The sequence below is a fragment of the Oryza brachyantha genome, chromosome 12 (genome assembly GCF_000231095.2).
Source record: "Oryza brachyantha chromosome 12, ObraRS2, whole genome shotgun sequence".
Taxonomy (NCBI): Eukaryota; Viridiplantae; Streptophyta; class Magnoliopsida; order Poales; family Poaceae; genus Oryza; species Oryza brachyantha.
This window is the reverse complement of record NC_023174.2, coordinates 13,782,154-13,804,305: the sequence shown is the minus strand read 5'-3', so window position 1 is coordinate 13,804,305 and position 22,152 is coordinate 13,782,154. Positions and strand designations below refer to the sequence as shown.

General features: G+C 37.9%; 2 protein-coding genes across 2 annotated transcripts; both read right to left on the bottom strand.

The window, feature by feature from the left end:
• Positions 1-998: 998 nt before the first annotated feature.
• On the bottom strand, positions 999-8,609 carry LOC102707456 (probable serine/threonine-protein kinase SIS8). The gene is made up of 13 exons (XM_040529424.1): positions 7,679-8,609; positions 6,460-6,901; positions 5,711-6,335; positions 4,478-4,518; positions 4,321-4,389; positions 3,840-3,940; positions 3,345-3,423; positions 2,801-2,899; positions 2,649-2,717; positions 2,531-2,580; positions 2,366-2,447; positions 1,742-1,836; positions 999-1,638 (listed from the first exon to the last, which is right to left on the bottom strand). The coding sequence occupies exons 1-13, from the start codon at positions 8,086-8,088 to the stop codon at positions 1,509-1,511; spliced, it is 2,292 nt and encodes a 763-aa protein (XP_040385358.1). The 5' UTR covers positions 8,089-8,609; the 3' UTR covers positions 999-1,508.
• Positions 8,610-15,950: 7,341 nt separating this feature from the next.
• On the bottom strand, positions 15,951-20,166 carry LOC102707180 (phosphoinositide phospholipase C 2-like). The gene is made up of 8 exons (XM_040529556.1): positions 19,615-20,166; positions 19,183-19,379; positions 18,147-18,282; positions 17,833-18,069; positions 17,518-17,741; positions 17,064-17,181; positions 16,536-16,775; positions 15,951-16,430 (listed from the first exon to the last, which is right to left on the bottom strand). Exons 1-8 carry the CDS (start codon positions 19,948-19,950, stop codon positions 16,137-16,139), a joined length of 1,782 nt encoding a protein of 593 aa, XP_040385490.1. The 5' UTR covers positions 19,951-20,166; the 3' UTR covers positions 15,951-16,136.
• Between the last annotated feature and the right edge of the window lie 1,986 nt (positions 20,167-22,152).

Here is a 22,152-nt window from a genome sequence, read left to right as displayed (position 1 = left end):
CCGCGAACCAAATTGGTTCTATACCCTTGGGTCTACTGTTTTGTTCAATTACTGGTTCCAGAAAATGCCTTGCCCATAATTGAGCTGGACGTGTTGGCCTGTCTTGATAGATTTAACCTTGCCCATAATTTTGTCGCTGCTTTGCATCTTAGTATGATATGGTCCATTGTCTCTAGTGTCAGACAAATGTCACAGTGTGGGTTATCATTCTATTTCTCCCTTGTCATGTTTGCTTGATATTTAATCTATCTCGGAAAGCTAGACAAAGGAACATTTTGCAGGTGTTAGGTATGACATGCATCCAGATATACTCAGCTGAGCGCCAAAGTGCTCCATGGTAAGTCTGGCGCTCAGCTGAGTATAGCAGGCCCATTTAGGAAATGCACGGAAATATTAACAAAGCCTGTGGAACAATCTTTGTGATTTATCTTGGAATTTCCAAAGTTTATGTTTAGGGATAAATTTCCACCTGAATTACTGTTCAGTCATTTACTTCAATTCATAGATACTCCCTCCTATCCATAATTCCGACAAGGTTGATGTCAAACTTTTGGTAAAATATTTAGCTTGAAAACACCAGGAATACATGTAAAGATTAGTCTTTAAAAGTACTTAAATAAAAGCCAGATATTTGTTTATTTTATATATATATATATATATTATAACATAAAATCATAATCAAAATAGGTTTGGAGACTATTTTTGCTCAAAATAGTACTTTTTTGGAGAAACTTTCAAATGCTTGACTGTTGACACCATTGATTTTTACAAACTTTAACTAGTAGAATCTGTTTATTAAAATATACAAGTAATCTCTTATCAGAAAATTCATAAAATACTTAAAAGCGAAAGTCATATGCTCAGATATAAAAAAAATGATATTGCGACTTGGTTTCTCTAAAAGGTGACGTGGCATTTCTTAGATAATATTCAAATTACTCTGGAATTAAATAGTGTTAAACTGAATGCACAATTCCATATTTCTTCCCTCCATAATCGAAGCAGCAAGAATGATGTGGTTGTCATTGGACTCTGAAGAACATGGTTACAGTGACAGGAAGCAGAAGAGTGCAGAACAAAAAAAAAAAACAAGTTGAACCTTACAATGCTGATGATGCAACTTTCATGCATGATCAGGACCAGCAACTCTGAATACAATTTGGTTGTCGATCATCATCGCCTTCGTGTTACAGAATTCAAGCTTTGATCAACATCCGACAAGGTGTTAATCAGGAGGGGTTGTCATGGAAGAATTCACCAGAAGTGCCAGCCTCAGCTCACTACTCTACCTTGGTCAGGATTCTGAAGCTGCTGCAGGTTGGAACTGAACTTTCAGGCCAGGGAATTACAGGAGGCAGCTCCTCATCTGCACAATCTTCAGCAATGGCTTGTATCAACCAGCAGCAGCAGCAGCAGCCACACAGGTGTGATTGTGAATCCTGATCAGGCTAAGCATGTCGCTGTACCGCCTGCGAAATTGTCGTTGATAGATCATTCGTATGGGATCTTCATTCCTCAATGCTGTTCTTCGCAGCGGCGGATGCATTTCGCTGCATCTGGGTCTGGACGTTGTACTGCCTTTGCAGTTCTCGAAGTCTCTCTAGAAGTTGTTGGAACGATGGCCGGAGTTGCGAGTCACTGTTCATAACAGGGAAAAATAAGCCCATTAAAAGCCACAAATTTAAAAAGATCAACTTTTGATAAACTGTAAAAACAAAGGCGTAAAATAAGCAATGCATACGTTTCCCAACAATTCAGGATAAGTGATGTCCACTGAGGATCTGTTTCACTAGGAATCTCCAACCTGTGGTTCATGAAACCTACGGCACCAATGACCTGTGCAAGAAACGGTTTCACAAATTAATATGACCATCGTCAAAACATTTAAAAGCAGCACATGATCTCAAAAAAAAAAAAACGAAATGAGTTAGTATAATGCACAAACATGATGGGCCACTCAGTAAAATATCTCTCTTGGGAAATTTCTGGTATACAAAATTACAAATTCAAAAAGAAAAGAACTGTTTCTTGCAAGCCCAAAGTTCAATTTTATGCGTGAATAAGTATACCAGCAATTACTATTAAAGAGATAAGCACAGACGAAGTCAACTAAGCATTGATACAACATCCATATGCACCACCACCATCTCTTAGCTCATGTTGTACCGAAAATACGAAATGGAAGGAAAAAAAATCTAACCAACCAAACATGGTTAATTTTATTTCTTACATCTATGTTAACTATCCATCCTAATTAATTGTTTTGTTAAAAATAAATATTGCTCTTGACAATATAGTGGTCATAACTGTAACCGAACATATGGTTAAAATAAGTTTTTATTTTAATATAAACAAAAGAACATACCTGCATCGAATTAAGATTTTCCCAGGGTATCTTCTGAGTGACGAGCTCCCACAGTATAACCCCATAACTATAAACATCAGACCTACATTTAGCAACGGTAAGCATTAGTAATCATTTTTTACAAACATGGTCTAGGAACTTTGATTGGGACTGTCCCCAACTTACTTCTCATCAGAAGGCTCATTCCGCAACACTTCTGGAGCCATCCATTGTGGCTGGATATGAAGGCAACATCAATAGGAGAAATTCTTCTGCTAATCACATTATGCATGCTTATACTTACCGTTCCTTTTCCAGTTTTTGTTGTGAGGAATGTTTCACGCTTGAGACGTGAAAGACCAAAGTCTGCAACCTGATTGAGTCAGATGAATGTGAGGAGGCAAGCCAAAAAAGAAAGCAAAAAAGGTCTGGAATGCAAATTAACTTTATCGTTACCTTCACAGTCCAGTTCTTATCAACCAAAAGATTGGATGATTTTAAATCCCGATGAATAATTGGTGGGCTGGAATGGTGAAGATAATTCATGCCCCTTGCCTGCAAATTTTTTTAAAAAAATAAATTAACTAACAATGACTAATGAAATATATATGTGGCAAAAATATGTCGAACGCAATAAAAACTATTAATATACAGGCAAACAAGAAGTTCTAATATGAAGTAAAATCAATTTGGCCCCAAACTATTCGCTGAAACATGTGTGGTTTTTATTACACGAAATGCTGCAATTCAGCTTCTACATGGTCTCCAAAAATACAAAATCAAGTTCATGCAGCAGAATCACCTTTTAGATTCTTTTGGTAACAAAAAAAAGGCAAACTCGTATATTTGCATTTACTCAATGTCACTTAGACACTGCAATCCAAAAATGTTTCGTTGGTTGCCCTATCATTTAGGGTATCTTGTACTAAACCTTCTATTGATGAAGATCTATGACAAAAATCCATATATTACTTCTGTTTCACAAATTGAATGAACTTACAATATCTAAAGCCATGTGAACACGTCGTCTCAAGTCCAACTTGGTATTGTTTCTTTGAAGTAAGCGAAACAAACTTCCACTGCATTTGAGAAACAATGTGATGAAAAAGGAGACTTAGATTAAATACTCTGCATGAGTAGAAGAAAGGGTTGGGTGGTAGTCACAGACTATTTAAACAACAAATAGAACCAATCCAAGTAAAAAGTTTTGAAAATCTTGATTTACTACTATGGTAGGCAATACTTCTGTTGTACTAATAGGAAAAAACATTTGTAAAGAGTATTTTTCCTCTGAACCGAAGCTTTCATCCCAGGTCAAACACTGCACAATTCATGATAAAAGAATGCCCCCACTTCAATTTTTTCCTCTCTTGTTTCCATCACTATCATTGGAATATGCTGCTGGTAGCAAGTAGCATTGCAAGAGAGCAATAACCACATGATAGTAACCGATAGGTCATTCAGACTCTACGCTTTTAAAAGGTAAGAAAAATACCGCGGGAGGAACTCTGTTACGATACAGAGACGTTGTGGAGATGTAACCGCACCCATGAAGAGCAGTATATTAGGATGCCGTAGCTTCTTCATAAGGGATACCTTCACAGATGCAGGATGACAATACATTCAAGAAGTCAGAAGATTTAAACTGAAAGTAACAATTTCTCAAGCAAAAACATGTTTTGTTTTTATGTTTGAGAATCAACATCAGAATATTCAAAACAAAATGGTATGTTATGCTATTTACTTATTTCTATATTTATTTAGATCAATATGCTTGGCAACAACGGCAATGATAGATTTATGGGAATCCTAAGAACCTGAACTGGCTTTAGACTTCCAAGTTTTTTGAAGCCTCTCGAACTATGAAGAAAGCATCACAATTTTGATGCTGATCAGATTAAACAACTGGAAGAAAGTTAACTGGCAAGACAGACAAGATTTATTTTCAGATGCTATAGCTAGAGACGGAAATCTACCTCTTGTCGAAAGGTCTGTATCACTTCTTCTGAATATTCTTGCTTAGAGAAAACTTTAACAGCCACATCCTGAAAAACATACCACATAAGAAGAAATTAATCAGCAAAAGCAAACAGGTATCATTTATTCATGCAACAATGGAACAGTAGAACATACCGAGCCATACCACAAAGCATGATATACTGTTCCACACGAACCTGCACAGATCATTGAAAGGACACAGTTTAAAAAGGCATTCAGCAAACAAATACTCCTTCCATTCCATAATTTAAGCATTTCTAGAATTCAAATTTTTGCCACAATATAAGCATTTCTAGACCAATTCCCATGATTCCAATAATTCCATAGTCAATCAGATACTTAGAAAGGGAATATAATCAATTCAAAATTCAAAAATTGACCATGGAAGTGACTACTGACTAAAAGGAAATATTTTGACATCTCCGTAGTCTATGCTAAACAACCTAGAAATGTTTATATTTTGAAATGGATGTAGTATAAACCACTACAAATTGGAGTCCATTTTCATTGTTAATATGATTTTACTAATGCTTGCACTACTTCCAATTCTGAATTTAATATACGACTTAACAACTGATCAGATGATGGCTTCACTAAAAAAAGCTTCAGCTCCAGAGTTTTTAGGCTAGACAAGGATAGATCCTGGAATCAAACCAAATATAGTAACTTGACTAACGAGGCTTATTTGAAGCTTGAAAGGAGTCCAAGCCTAATAAGTGTCTGGAAAGTTCAATAGCATCCTACTTGGGAAATGTAACTCCATCTAGTGTTGGAGTCCTAGGGATTGGTCAGTTAGAAATTCTGATTGCAAATTTCAAAACATACTAAAGCTGATCCTATCCAAAAAACCCCAAAGGTCTAGGCTCTCATTAGAAGTTAAAGCAACTATATAGTTTGGTTCTACTCAGGTTATAACTAAGAGCTTCAAACCAAAATTCAACAAACAAGAAGTTAAATTTGATATTACAAGTTAAGGGTATATGCCTATATGGTGAATATAACTGTAGCTAATAATATTTCCATGATATTGTACTTTTACTAATTTATACTAAGGTAAAACTATAAATAGTAATGATGGACACCACATCTCGAAGACCACAAAATGATAATAACATTTTTTAGAGTTTAGATATAACAGAAGATCAAGTGATAAACGTTGTCTGATAAAGAGGTTATGCAACAGATATAGATTTTATTACAAGATGAAGAGGAGAGCATCATAGTTATTCTGAAATAAATTTTTGCAGAAAAGACAAACTTTGAACAGGTACTATGGAAATTATGAAACTGTGCATAAAATAAACTCCCATACAATACAAATATCTACTACGGTTATAAGGAAGCATTCAAAAAAGGAGAAAGGACTACCTTGACCTATTTGTTCTCCAATGACAAGGTCTTCCCACAGGATCTCATAATCCAAACAGTCCGCTTCATGATCTACTTTGTAAAGAGCACTGCTATTAGTACTGCCCGTGCTGCTTGCACTACTTGTGCTGTTATTGTTGAAAGAGGACCAGGAACCTGATGCCTCGTTTTTGTTAGGTTGGTTATATTCAGCACCTTGACCATCTTGAGTTATGGCAGAATCAGGAAATTTCTGATGATTCTGGCTGCTATCTTGCTCCCCATGCAACCATGGCCAGGCCACTTGATTCTTCACATCAGGTCCATCATTCTCCCGCCCCTTCCAAGGCCATGATATCCCTTTCTTGTTCAGCAGTGCCTCTGCCTTTGAACTCAAGATCTTGTGGAGCCCTATTTTTCCTTCTGATTCATCACTGTTTGCTTTGGTGGATTTCCCAGGGGAATTCTCTTCGGTAGCAAAGGCTCCACGTGGTGCATCCCCTCTTGGCGTAGTTGTTCCAGTTGATGTTGGCTCCTCCTTTGTATCACGATCTGAACAATGACTCTCACCACTACCACCTTCCCGCTCCATGCCATTCTCATCAGTCCTGACTCGAGAACGAACTTTATTTGTGACCTTCGTAGCCTGTGTTGTTATCTAAAAATCAAAAAGGAATATGCTAGCACAAACTAAGAAGAAATACTAAATGTAGACAATATTTCATTGCAGTTCACATTTATATCTAATGTTTGCGAGAACAAAAACTCACCAAATTTGTTATCTTGGAGGCAATAGTAGACTGCAAGGGTTGCTGAGAGTCAAATGGGCTTCTGCTCAATAAATTGGATTTGCGGTTGTTGTTGCTGCAACTAGCTTCACAAAAGGGCCTAGATGATTCTGGATGGGGCCTTGCAGAGATTGAAGGGCTACTGACTATCTCCTCCATTGTGCGCAAATCAGTCGAAACACAAACAATGCCCACCAAACTGCCATCCTCATCATAAAAAGGAGTGTTGGTGGTAACGGCTGAAAATCTATCTCCTGCTTTGTTCTTAACTGGAAACTTTCCGGTCCAACTCTCACCCAAGGAAATGCGTCGGAAGATGTCATTTACAACATTAATATCACAGGAATCAATCAGCAGCATGAGGCCATCCTGACCAAGTGCTTCTGATGCTGGATAACCATACAGTTTCTCTGCAGATCGATTCCTACATCATAGTAAATGGGAGGTTTAGTGTGGACAAAGGATAAGAAAAGTTCTGTACACAAGTGCAGACTGCAAGCAAATGTCATGCTTATGTAGCAAAGTTGAGGAGCATGCATGCGCTTACCAAACTATGTTTCTGATATAATGTACATGTAAGGAGTGCTTTAGATCCACAAGCAATATGCCTCAAACAACATTGTATATCAATTACATATAAGCAGTGCTAACTTGACAGAGTAGCGCTCAGATCTTGACTACTGATCTAGAGCCACTAACTCAAACAACAGTGGAGAAAGTGACTTATCGCTTTGTTATGCCATACCAAAGTTATAAAAGCACTTCAAAGCTAAAATCCAGATATCCAATACAACATTTCAATTAATTTGACTGAACAAGGGCTAAAAAAATATAGTCTTAGACACATAGGGTTCGATACTGCTCCAAAAGACACACATAGGGTTCGATACCACTCCAAAAGCATGAGAGATACCTTCAAGTACGTAACTTCGCATACGCATGAGAGACCAAAATCAAATGCTTTAGAGTCTCTTCTAGGGTCAGTAGTTCTTCAAAGTCCAAAGAGATAAACAGCCTATATCTCAAGGTGATACATTTCGAACGCCAATTCGCGAAGTATTTATGACCACTTCATTTAAGCATAGCAACACTAGGATCACTAGAAGCTGGATACATCATCAACACGGCATTTCCCCAAACATTTGGCATGCGTTCTCTTCGGCACAAAATAAGAAGTAATGAAAAGCTTGGAAAATCTCACCAGTATATGATCCTCCCATCGAGGTCAAGAATGTGGACGGACTGCCCCAGCGACTGCAGCGCCCTGGCGTACTGCTTCTCCGTCAACCCGCCGCCCGCGGCCACCGCGGCGGCACCGGCAGCACGGCCCTCGCGCTGCAGCGGCGACGAGTGCGGGAACGACGCGGAGCCGCGCGCCCAGGCGCGCGGGCCCCCCTCGAACGCCCCGGGCAGCCGCCTCGCCGGCGTCGACGGCAGCGGCGGCGCGCCGCGGCGAGGCGACACCGACTGCGACCTCCTCCGCTCCGCGGCGCTGCTTCCGCCGCCGCCGCCCACGGGCGGGATGAGCTTGGACATCTCCTGCTTGAGCTGCGCCTGCCCCACCTCCAGCTCCCGGATCTTCTTGAGCAGCTCCTCGCCGCTGGACCCCATCTCCGGCGACGCCACGCCGCCGCCCACGAATCGAGCTCGCTCGCTCAACCAAATCAAGCACGCCGCGGCATCACCACGCCACACGCCCCTCCCGACCGCTCCAAGGCCGCGCCCTCCGACCACTGCGAGCTCGAAAGGCTGCTCCTTTTTTTCTCCCTCGCGGTTCCCGAGGCAGATTCGAGCCCAAATTGGAGCAAGAACTCGAGCAAATCCTCCTCCCGAGATCCCCCAGTTGCAATATCTTGGGATTTCTCCGCCCAACCAACCCAAAAATCGATCTTTTTCCTCTCCAGAAACAGTTCTTGGCTTCTTCTACCTTGACAAGTACAGCAAATTGGTGTGGAATCTATCCCCAAAAGAGAAGAATTTTTTTCTCTCAAAAATAAAAAAAATAAAACACAAAGAGAGAATAAAATATAGAGGAGACAGAGAAATTAATAATGAGGTATGGGGAAATGAGATGACTTGGTGAGTTGTTCTTGAGACTTCTCTCTTGTGATTGGTGAGCTTGGCATTAAGATACTACCGTAAAAGAGGCTGCTTTGCTCACTTGCCCCTCAGGGCTATACTGTACCTCAATTTTTGCATCTGAATTTTTGGAGTTTTGTAAAAGATAAATAATTGCAATTTATTTATTGGGTGTTTTCTCATTGTGTTTGTTTCTTATTTATTTTTGTTTCTCTCACTATCTTTCTCTTTCTGTTGTGATGATCCACACAGGGCCTGTCTCTGTCTCTATCCATCTACCTTGCTGCCAATGCCAACCTGTGTCGTCAGCTTTGAGAAAAAGATATGGGAAAATTGGTTAGCTTAGACCTCGTAACAAGTTTCCAAATATTTTTTTAAAAACATCACATCGAATTTTTTGACATCTAAATAAAGCATTAATAGATGAATTAAAAAACTAATTGCACGGTTACGAAAGAAATCTTGAGACGAATCTCTTGAGCCTAATTAGTTTATGATTAGCCATTAGCACATGTTGGTTACTGTAGCACTTATGGCTAATCACGTAATAATTAGGCTCAAAAGATTTGTCTCACGATTTTCCCTATAAATATGTAATTAGTTTTAATATTCATGTATATTTAATGTTTTATTTAGGTGTCCAAAAATTTGATGTGATGTTTTTAAACTAAAAAGCCTAAACTCTCATGCAACCTATTTTCAGACCAAAACTTTTTTGTCACGCTATCCTGCCTAATATAACAGTGTTATTTGGCTAGAGCAACGATAATGACGTGGCAACGTTATTTAGCCATATGACATAAGAATATTGTCATTACAGCATAACCAAATAATTAAGATCTAAGATTTTGTTTTTGGAGTATTTAGTTTTAAAATTAAAAAAAATCATTACTCCATCCATATAAAAATAACGTGTAAGATGAATGTATACACACAGTTGTCACTATTCATTTCTATGATTTGTATCTCAGACAAAGGACGTACATAGTGTTACCATCGTTTTAGCTTGGGTTATGGTTTGGCTTAAAACGCTGTGAGGCCTCGTCTTTCCGCTTTTATTTATTTTTATAAGCTACAATTCAAACTTTTAACTTTAATTTAAAGTTGCTTTTAAAGTTTTTTAACATAGTTTATTTTTTAATATTTTATTTTTAAATTTCTAAAAACACATATATAAAAAGTTTAATTCATATTTTTATTTACAAATATAATATTTCACTTTTTCCTCACCACTTGCTTGTTTGGTGTCTAGAGCCGTGACATGCCTTTTTACAAACAAAAAATAATTTATTAATAAAACTTTTATATACGTGATCATAGCAATCTAAAAGCTAATATTAAAAAATAGACTTCGGTGGAAAAATCTCAAAATTAATTTCAAATTAAGATTAAAAATTTAAATTTTAACTTATAATCAGAAGTAAAAACCAAAAGATGAGGGTGAATCTCTTTTTAAGAGAGACACGATTGTGGCTGCTTGCGTTGGTGAATATATATTTCCTTCGTCTAGCAATATAATTATTTATAGTTTACTTAGCAGAAAATAAAGTTATAAAAAACTACAGTGCCATTAACTAGATATAGTTAGAGATATGAAGAAATTTGAATGCGAGATAATTGATAAGATAAATAGTACAAGTATAAATTAAATTCTTAGACAAAATTTAAATGCTTAGAATGCTTCTATTGTTGTACGGAGGGCGTCCATGTTTATTCTTTGTAAAACTAATATATGAGTGATATTAACCTTGTATTTTTTTCTTGTCCAGACACAATTCCTCTCAGAATTCTTGAACCTTGGGAATTTACTGTTCTTTGAAGCGTTTCCCGGAGTTTGATTTTTTTTAGGTGCTAAATTCTGTTTATGCTATTCTGTTTTTCTTTATAGAAAACTCACTTTATGTTGACTGACCGTTGAATTTCTTATTTTGCTTACAAGCAGTACGAACAATCGTCCAAAAATTGGTCAGTTGGACTAATCTCTTTCAACTGTCAAGTTTAGCATATTCTCTCCGATACCACTGGACAACAAGCAATCATTGACTTTGCATCCTTACGAAGCAATCCTCTCTTGCTTGTCTTGGGCTTACATGTACCTTTTCATAATGAAACTCATGTAATCTGAATATGATAATTAACAATTCAACTAATTATTCAGGTTATCAGCTGATTATCCTAGGAAAAGATTCAAACTAACCATCCGACAAAACCACAGGATAAAAATCAATACCGGAAACAGACAAACCTCCTCGAAACATGGTATTTTAGAGGAATTTTAAGGACATAAAATTCATTCCAATTTTAATTAATTCCCGTAAAAAAGTATATAAAATCACTGCGTCCAAAGATCCCTAAACCTTATAATAAATAGCTCTAAATCATTTTTGGGCATGAATTGTCACACTCAACCAGCATACTGACTTAACTAGAATTCTAGGCCATTGATTATTTCCCCCCTTTTGACCACCCCTCGTGCAAGATGTCACCTCAATCACTGCACAACTAATAATTTTCAGCTGCAATTTGGAGGGTTTTTGACCAGTTTGCAACTTTGCATGGTTGACAAATTGTCATGCAAAAGTATCCCAGATAATTAATTATGTTGCAAAATGGACCACGAAACACTGGCCACAGACTGCAAATGTGAAGTCCAGCAGTGGAACACATTGCACTGTTCTTCACCACTGCTTTTTTCCAGCCATCACAGCAGCACTTGAGCTGCCACACACACACAGAGAGAAAATGGGCTACAGCCACACGCTGTTCATGGATGAAAGATGTGATCTTTTCATCTTTGCATCTTGAACAAAGCTGGCATCTTGGAAAGAAAGCAAAGGCCATGTCATCACGAGCAAAAGAAACTCTGGGGAAAGCTATGGTGGCTGCAGCTGCTGGAGGCATGGATCCATTCCATTGGCAGTGTAGTTCTCATCAGAGAAACCAAAAGGAAAGAGAACACAGGGCCTTGACTGGATCTCTCAATCATAAACTGCTGCTGTCAATGGCAACAGATCAAACTCTCACTCAGCCTCAGGATTAGTGGTAAGCACAGTGCCTGCTGAATGTTCAAGGCAGTTACATAGGACAAAAGTAGAATTAATTAGTGGCAGATAAGGCTTGGTGTTATCAGGTGGTATCACTTGCTCGGATGCTTTTGGAGTACTTGGTGGCTTGGTGCCGTCATCTTTAGCTTTCCGTTTCACCTGCATCTTCATCAGTAAACCTACCTATATTCAGTAAAACCTACCAGTTATGCAATAAGGCAACAGATTTGGGTGTATGTTTGGAAATATTTGCTCCAAAACTTTCAATCAATTGTGGGGCATAGCTGTGACCATGGGCATATCTATTTGGCTATTTCCAGTCCAAACATATGTAAACTCCTGTTCAATTTCAAGTTATTTGTAAAATATCAGTATCTCAATCCTGGTATCAAATATTAAATGGAAGTAGTACAATTTACAGAGAAATGAACTTCAGGTTAGAAGATCTGAGTGTCAATTTCAGGTAAAGTGGTAACTAAACTCGTCCTCTCTTACAGAACACTGTACTGGACCCGTACAAATAGAAGAAAAACAAGCAGCTGTGGTAAGACTCCAGTGCCTACTCATCTTTTTTTAGATAATGTAAGTTTTATTGAACTTAATCAATTTCATCAATTTCATCAAGGTGATACGTCCGAAGAACACTTTCTACCTTTTCTGCCTCTACATAGTTAAGATATATATAGCCAAACACATCAGCAAAAAGGAAAAACAAATATAACAGAAGTTGGTTAAAGACCATCAATCCTAAGACTAGATCGTCACTCATGTCCTTGGTTAAAACACTCCCGGACTATATTCTCTAAATATTGATACGCCGCAATCATTAAGTCCCACGAATCAGGCTTCTTAAGAATAACCCATATACAGAGCCAGTGTATGATAAAAAAATGACCTGCAAAAGAGAGGAAATAATCTTTTTATTAAAAACTACGTCATTCCTACGTTTAACCAAAGCGACTGTAGCATAGAGCTACTGTAGCGTGCGCTGCTGTAGCACACGTACGCGTACGGGAGCAGCATGCAGTACGTGCCGTTGTTGGATTTGGTTTCGGTCGGACGTGCGGCTACTTGCGGAGTCCGGGAGAAAGTCAATTAATTATTGGGTATTTTGAATTCTATTTAGATAGATTACATTATATATATATATATATATATATATATATATATATATATATATATATACCGAGAGGTATGTCTAGGACGGTACCAGGCGTAGGGCAGTTTGGGCTAGAGCCTCACGCCTGGCCAAAAAATTTATTAGAAAATTATTATTTTTTAGTTAAAATTTAATAAAAAACTACATTTTATTTTTAAGCCCTAAGCTTAGTAAATTTCTGGTTCTGTCTCTGGGTATGTCCCTAGTGTGTTTTTGTGAGATTTAGAATTAGAAAATTAGAGAATAATTGTTGATTCTAGATTGCCAATTTTGAGAGGGTGTTGTTAGTGTGCTTTGTAAATGTCAGTTGATACAATAAAGTTAAAGTCATTCGATCTAGATATCTACTGTTGTTTTTCTGGATCTCGACAATATAATCGGCGGCATAGGAGCGGTGTAACCAAATGTAATTTTGTTAAGCAACGTAACGTAACCAAAGGTAATCTTTTATTTTCGCTAAAAGATATTTTGGTTTTTGGTTCTACGTACCATTCACCTTTTGATAGGTATGGTTAACTCTGTTTCAATTCTACAATTTCTCCAAAATGAAAGTTTTCCCAAGTCAACTGCTGCTTCGTTGTCATACTTGCTTTGACAATTGAGATTACCATTTCAGGTGCATCCTGGAGAAGAAATGCAAGAAGATGCCAATGAACTACCAACAGTAGGATCGACTGAGGAATAAAATTGATTTAAGACAGCAGGAATCCTCAACAGGCCTAATGTTTGACGTACAGATAGGTTAAAGCTAACGGTTGCCCTCAATAAGATCAATACTTCAACGTCTTCGTAGCGCACCATCCTGGGTATTTAACTTTTTATCGCTTTTAAAAATGACACATAATATATTTGTCACTCGTTGTCTATGACACACTCATGTGTCTATGACATGTGGACCCAATGACAAATATGTTAACGTTATTATAAGAGCGGCAAAAAGTTAATTATTCCTCCACAGCACATTCATTGCTCTCTCATTGGGCATATCATTTCTGGCATCATGGTAATCTTTAGAACTCAACTGTTGTGTAGCAGCTGCATTTCCGGCAGACAAACATCATCATCTGGCATTTCTAGATTGTTTCTATTACCAAATTTTGCTGAATATGGCACAATACTTTCTGACAAGTGTTGCTACATATAACAAACAAAAGATAAGGAAATGAAGGGGTCAGAATGTTGAGAGTGCTCTCACTAGTAACAGGCTGCACTGGAACATTGGAAGCAACAGAGAAATTATTTGGAAAATGGTAACTGCTTTGTTAGAGGAGTCTGCTTTTTAGATCCACAGGCAGTTTATGCCAAGGCGATCCCACGAGTGAAGAAATGTTTACACTAAAGCACCTCAGAATTTCTTTGAGTAGCATCATCATGTGATACTGGAGCTATTCCCTAAAATAATTCATCAAATAATGAGGTTAAAGTTTTCAAAAATGATCATTCTCATGAAAACAAAATATTCTCCCAAAAAAGAAGAATCATATAGGAAATACAAACTTAAGATACTGCATAAATTCAGTAACGTGAAGTGCTGAAAGTCAATTCCGAGAATTTGTGTCTACTCAGTCATACATTTTGTAAGATGGACATCCCTTGTTTTGTACTCCCTACAGTTTGAACAAGGACAGAGTCTCCAAAAAACAACTTTGGCCACAATTTTCTAATTACGATATTATCGAAATATCAACAAATATATTATTTATTTATTTTATTGAAGTAGTTTTTAAGACTAATCTATACATATGATCTTCATGTTCCTAAAGTACATATTTCAAAATAATTTATAGTACAAATTCGAAAACTTCAATACCAGTCTTGTCCAAAAGATAGTTATGTGCAAACTGGAGGGAGTACAATTTTCACATCACCTCATTTTCCACACGCAATTACACATAATCAACAACAAGTACTTTCATAAGCATTTTCAGGCAATTAATTTGAAATTAGCAAGTAAGAACTTAACACGGGGTAGAAATCTATTGATACCTCAAACTCAAAGTGGATTGTAAAAATATCACCATATTTTCATAGCACAAAGGAAGTGCCAACAACAACAAATATGTATTAAAAGAGAATAACAGATTACCTGGGCAAAATATCTAACTGAAGATGAAGGCATTGGAAGTCCTGATGGTTTAGCAGACATTGGTGCAGGGACAATAACAGAACTGGGGGTGGTTATTATTTTGTGAATATGGTGAAAATGTTTTGCATTTCCCAGAACAATTGGTTCTTCATAGGTGGCAGTAACCAAAGAAAAAAACAGATAACCAGAAAAGGAAAGAGTAATAAACAAATAAATAAATAAATATGAAGGAATTGTTTTCCCGGGAAATGAAGAAATGTGAACAAAAGGAATTGCCAGCTCTTCTCGTCTGATGATCACTCTGAAATCTGAATCTGAATCAAGCAATGGATGCATTGCTACTCTGAAATTCAGATGTTTACGTTTCCATTTGTTTGGAGCGAAACAATAATTTTTGCATGACATGATGGATAATTGGATTGATGACTTGGCAGTGCACATACATGTATCCATATACCATGTGGGATTGGTCACCGTACTTGTTAAACCACGTGGATAAGCCTGCCTGTTATTACTAAACTAGTTTTTCTGGCGATAACGAAGAAAAGTCACTTAGCAGTCCAGCCACCATGATTAACCGTGAACATTTCATAACAATTCAGGGGTATTCCATTGTCTCAAATCATCTAAACTAAAGAGCACAAAATCCGAATCAACTAATTGCACAGCACCCACTGTAATCAGAGAAATAAATTTCCTTCGCAGTTTTGCTATTTATCAGTCACCTGTCTTTTCTTATTTGTAAGTCACCTAAACTTGCATGATGCATACCCTAAATTTGTATAATATAAAAGGTGCAAATTTTGTGTAAATACAGTGCAACTTTTAGATTTTTTATATTCTACATTAAGCTAGATGCGTTGTTATGATAATCAAGATCAACTTTTTTGTTTCATATTGGTAAGGATCATACCAAAATATTTTTTTTAAAAAAAAGGTTTTCGTCCCAAAAGAAAGAAGGCAGAGTTGGGATTTATCGGATTTTTGATATAGTGGTTTTAAATGATCAATAAATTAAAAAAACCATTCACCTGATAAACAGATGGACCAGCTTCACTGACTAGAATACTAGATATAGTCAACAAAGTTGTACATGTATGTATGCTCCTAAAACCATGCTAGCTTTATTATCATTATCAAGACATGCAAGATGCATGCACGATTACAACAATAGTACATCTACACCCATAATGCATATATGCAGCAGCTGAAGAAGCCTAGAGAGCTAGCAAAATACATCACTGGTATTCTGGTTTGTGCAGCAACACTAGCTAGGTAGGTAGGTAGGTAGCTAGAGGAAGTCGAAGCGCATGAGGAGCCTGACAGACTTGTACCTGTTGCCCCGGCGATCATGGAGAGGCACGGCGCGGATGCCCTGCTTCAGCTCCGACACCGGCAGGCATGTCTGCCCCCCAAAGTCATGCTTCTCCGACATATCATACTCATGGACCTCGATCCTCAGCACAGCCAGCTCTGGTACCGTCAAAGGGAATGTGAACTCCTCGTTCCACACTGGTACCCACTGATCCTCGATTGTCTGAGTCTTCTTCATCACACAATCTGCCCGTACTCCAGCGATCCCCACCTAAATATTTGTATATGCATTCACCATTCTCATTATTCATTCACGTTTTATCTTGCAACCTAGTAAATAGAAATTTTACGGTTTTCGACAATTTCACTTGCTTACCCTAGTATAGAAATCAGGTGGAGAGAAGGTGTCAAAATGAGTTTTACTGAAATCCATTCGCCATCCATCTCCCATATATACTTTCACCTTCAGAGTTTTCTTCACAGGCATACTTGCGTTAGGATCAAATACTTCACCATTTGGACCTGTTCTAACCAAGAAGTCAGGCTTTTTGACATAGCCACAGCCTCCATTAGCTCTAAAAAATCCTTGCATTAACCGGAGTGCTTTGTCATGCCCCTGAAATATGAAAAGCAAGTCAGAACAGCGTTCACAACAAATTGCTATCTGCTATAATTCTACATGCAGTTTACATCCACGTCCTGGTACAAGAACTAAACTTCTCCTATACTACTAGAGCGATTTATGGAGTACCAGATCAATTTACATTTGAATGCATTATGTTGACAACTGAAACACCAAGTTCAATATATGAAACATTCAAACCACCAAAAACTATGTGAGGATAAGAGACATGCATGGATAAAAACTACGGTGATTTATGACAGTTGAGAATTGTCATCCAACCTGCATGTTAAATGCAACCATCTGAGCACCATGAGTCCAGGCATTCATTGGGTCATAGTTGGAAGAATTAATCCTTGTACCCTTCGGATACACCCTGAGTATATTCTTCTGAGTGAACCTGAATTATATTAAACTGCGTCAGAACAGCACTTGTCTGATGGCCAAGGAACTGTACCAACTTTATGAAATATGAATGTAAATTAGTTTCACCTATATGTTCAATCTCCAGCAATGTTTGTTGACTACAATCATCAAATGTAACCACATATGTACTTTTGGAACATTAAAGACTAAAATGTAAATATATACAACAAAACTAAAAACACAAGTAATAAAAAAGGACCTCATTTGGTTCATTTTCCCCAAAACATTCATTGTTTTAAATTAGCTGACACTATCTAATGTTCATATGCACTGTACTTCAAATATAATCATATGAGCAAGTGCAAATTACCTTATAACATCGGCACCATGAGAAGCTGTCGCTTTAGCTAGCTGTGTCTCACTCAAAGAAAGGCGCCTGACTTTGTCAGGATCCACCTTAAGTGCATCCCTCAAATGGCCTTTTGGTTTGCCAGCGTGGATGGTGATCAGATTCCTATACTCACAAGCAGTATCCTGCTGAAATTTGGAGTCATCCTCATCAGAGGAATCCTCATCTTGATCATCCAGTTCATCCTGTTCACAACAATTAACTTGCTTAATTGATGACTTTTTTTTCTTTCATTATAGCATGAGTTAATGACTTCAAAAGACAGTGATTGGATACCTTTCCATCAGATTCTTCAGCATTTGAATCTATTCTTCTCAAGCTTCCTTCCTCTGCCAGATTAGTTATGCCAACATTGATATTTTGATTATCCTGAGATTTAAGAAACTTCTTGTATTCTTGTGGTGGTTTAGTTGAGATGATTATTTTCTTCATTAGAGATTCTGGGGAAGGAAACTCATTTACTGGGTCTGAACTTGGGATGAAAAGGAGATCCCCAAATGTTTTGACGAGCATCTACAATTATTTGGAGTCAGAAGTGATGGTTTTTAAGCACAAAAATGTAGAGGAAGATTTCAAAAGGTAAACTTTACCTCAGCTACTTTAGCTTGGAGATCTGGTGTTAGGTGATCCTCAAGAGTAATGACGAGAGGATATGGTGAAGAACAAAAGGCATATTCTTTAATGGACTTCAAACATCTGATGATTTCTACAGGTGCAGTCAATGTCCTTTTAAATACCAAGAGAAATACTCATCAGGATATATATTGAAAAATAATATATGGTTGCAAGCAACATGAGCTTTTTGACAATTTTTTTTTGACAATTATTTACATGACAAACTAATAAATACAAAAATAGAATTGACTATCAGCATTGAACTAAAAAGCTAAGGTCAAAATAGAGTATTTGTGAAATTTTACTGCACTAATAGTATTATGTATGGAGATAACTTTCCTTGTTGATTTCTTTTAGAGGGAAATTGAATTTCCACATTAAGATTTGGGGTTGCAAAAAAATTATCTTGAACTCTTAATATCCTAAAATATGTAGGAATTAATGAATGACACAACGTTCAACACTAAGTACAGTTCTATCAATTGTTTTCAAAAGAAAACGAGTGCAACTTTCTACCATACAATTGCGAACTATTTCCTTCGTTCCAAAATATAAGGAATCCTGCACGCTTTCCAAAATGCAACTCTGCCCATACGATTTGAAAAAACGTACAAAAAACCTTATATTTTGGAAAGGAGGTTGTATCAAATTGCTTCTCAAATGATTGGCCATATTAATCTGCTCTAGTGGACTTTTAATTGAGGAAGTTTTCTCGTAATTACTACAAATGTCAACACACTAAGTAGCATGAATTTACTATTGTGCTACTGGCCTAAAGAAAAGTCATGTCCTAGTTTTTTTTAAGGGAAAAGCCATCTCATAGTTGACTTTTTCTCCGAAGAATACTCACTTGTTTCGCAAAAATCTATTCAAAAAACAGAGTCAGGCCCTGAAGATCATTTCTTAAAGGAAGAGATCATGAGTAGTTCTGAGCATATATTTCAACTTGCAAGGTAAGAAAAGAGAAAGGCTTATTATTAAGTCAATGTGTTAAGCAATAAGAACTCCCACCCCCCATGAAGAATGTCGACGTTGTTCTTTGCAGAATTCGGCCACATATCGAGTTCAATCACCCTGACACCCCTCTGCAATGCCTTGATGATCGGGACGTCGCTGGAGTCACTGTTAAGCTGGTTTCCAGTTAAGTAGGAATTATGCCCCGTGTATACGTAATAGTGCGAAAACGGCGCTGACATGTCATGGTGAACCTGGTGACAGAATTGAAATCAACCAAATCAGTAAAAAAAAAAAACACGGCCGAGTACACTCTTTGCATTAGCCGGATGCTTTCTTTTGCTATTTTTCTTAACAAAACCGATTATCAGATGCTTTCATTTGCTTAATCTATAAGACTATAACCAAAAAGAAAGTAACTTTTGAGAGCAATTAGATAGAAAAAAAATGCCTGCTTTCGCAGTAAAAATGAGTAAAGTGGCGAAGCACCTGGGTGGCGATGGGGGGGTTGAGATCGGCGGAGAAGAGGAACCCGAAGAAGTCGTCGAGCGACGGCGCGGGCTGCTGCCGGGGCCCGACGAGGCGGGAGGCGATGCCGGCGGCGGGGGCGGTGAGCAGCGGGAGGATGCGGTCCACCTCCTCGGGGGGCTCCCCCTGCACCTGGGAGAGGAAGCGGCGGAGCCCGTCGCCGCCGCCGCAGCCGCCGCTGGAGGAGGAGGAGCACGCGGCCTGGAAGGCGGCCCGCACGTCGGGCGGCGGGTCGGCCGCCGGCGAGCGGAACTTGCGGGTGAAGCACATGCAGTACTTGTACGCGTAGCTCCCCATTCCTCGCTCCCGATCTTGGGGGCTTGGCTTGGCCTCCGGCCGCCGCCTCAAAGTCGACTCCTTTCGCAAGCTAATCAACCAATCAATGGAGCGAGCATTCCGCCGAAGAGGAGGAGGAGGAGGAGGAGAACAAGCGCGTCGTTGTGCTCTCCGCGTCCGATGCGATGCGATGCGATGCGGAGGAGGAAGGCGACGACGACTCGGTGGGAGTGGGCTAGTCTGGATTAACTCCTACTAATCAATCCTGATTGATTAACTAATGGTTGGATTAATCAATTAGTTTTGGTGGGGAAGCGGGGCTAGTGTGTGCAGGCACGACGGAGGGGAAAGCGAGAGAAGGAACCGTTTGAAAAAGATGGCCTTTTTGCGTCACAACCCCTCCTATCCTGGCGAATTGCTACACACCCAACCAATTGTAAACTGCTCCCTCTGACTTAAAAATATGAGTAACTCTAGCATTTAAAATTTATATTGTAGTATGACTTCAATCATTTTAATGATTTCAATCACTTTAGTGATTTCAAAGTCAATCGAATGTTTAGAAAAAGAAATTAATCTAATCAATTTAAAAATCAAAAATTGACCACCGAAGTGACTAAAAAATATTTTAAGATCTACTTATTTTATGCTAAATAACATATAAATGTTTATATTTTGGTACGGGTGTAATAGCCCTTCTTCTTCATCGTCATCTTCTTCTTTTTATTACTTTTAGTTCTTATTGTACTACCAATGTCACGTACTTCTAGATTATAACAAGTCCATGCCACCGTGAATAGGTTGTACGTACCTTTTATGACTAGAAATGGTTTTGGGAGTGTTTTATCTGTTTGTTCTTCTGCTTATATTACTTATGCTCGTGTGGGTGGGAGGAGGGGATGAAAGCAAGAGTAACATTCATGTAAATTGCATCATGTTTATAGTGAAAGATTGTCTAATTAAATCTCATATAGACGGGTACAGTATCCAACAGCTTGGTTTATGTTTTTCTTTTTATCTTACCATATGTTTTTTTCATATTTTTTTCTCAAGATAGAGTAGTTGTGTTCATAGCATGATAGTGAGGGAGGACGATAACTACATTTCACGGCAGTAGAGATATAGATTCTTAGAGCCATATTAGAGAAGACATGCATCATTTTAGAGATAAATGAGGCCAAGCCTAACGTTGTCATGACACCGTCCCAAATCGCTATCGAACGACTTAATTTGAGTTAGATTAAAAACCCAATGTATGTCACCCACAGTAACATCTTTTTTGCTAGTCACATATCATATTTACCATGCATCTCGTCTTACCAACACAACAACTAACTTCATGATCAGCACCTCCATTGAGGTATAAGCACGCTAGATTGAATGAACATCGCAAACCTAGAGACATGCTCCCTTCTGTCCAAAAAGAAAATCAATTCTCCGGTTTTCGTGTCTAACGTTTGATCATCCGTCTTATTTGAAAAAATTTTAGAAAATTAGAAAAAAAAAATTAGTCACACGTAAAATACTATTCATAATTTATCATCTAATAAAAACAAAAATAGCAATCGTAAAAAGAAATTGAATAAAACAAAGAGTCAAAAATTATAGGTAAAAAATGAAAAATTGGTTTATTTTGGGACGGAGGGAGTACAGCACAAATATAGTGAGACAAATAAATGCTCCGAGGGCTCTAGGGTTGTGAGTGGCACGAGAGTCCCTCAAAACATTCTTATACAATTTCAAAATTTATAAATACAAGTAATCTCCCACCGTATGTTAAAAAGAAAAAGTACTCCACCACCCTAATTATTGATGTTTTGACGCCACAAAGTTGCTTTAATATATCTTTTCACCAACACCTGAAAAATGACCTGCAATTGTTGTGCCATTGCTCCATTAGCTGGCCCCTTTTATATGTACCTGCTTTTGAGCCTTTCACATTAGCAAAGCATATCTTTCTTTTTTGCTAGTTTATGTTATCTCTGGATGAAAACGCATGTGCCCCAGTATAACTGTTTGAAATCGTAGACCATTTTCTTTTTTGTTTTTTTTTGTTTTTTATTACTGTATGTGTTAGTGCATTTGGAAGTGTGTGGCTCCAAATAGTAGCTTGTAAACACTAAAAAATGTTAAAACATAATATAACAATCATAGCATGCATAGTAATGCTCTTCTTGGTTTATCGGTCACGACAAAAATTTAAACTTTCAAACTTAATTTAGA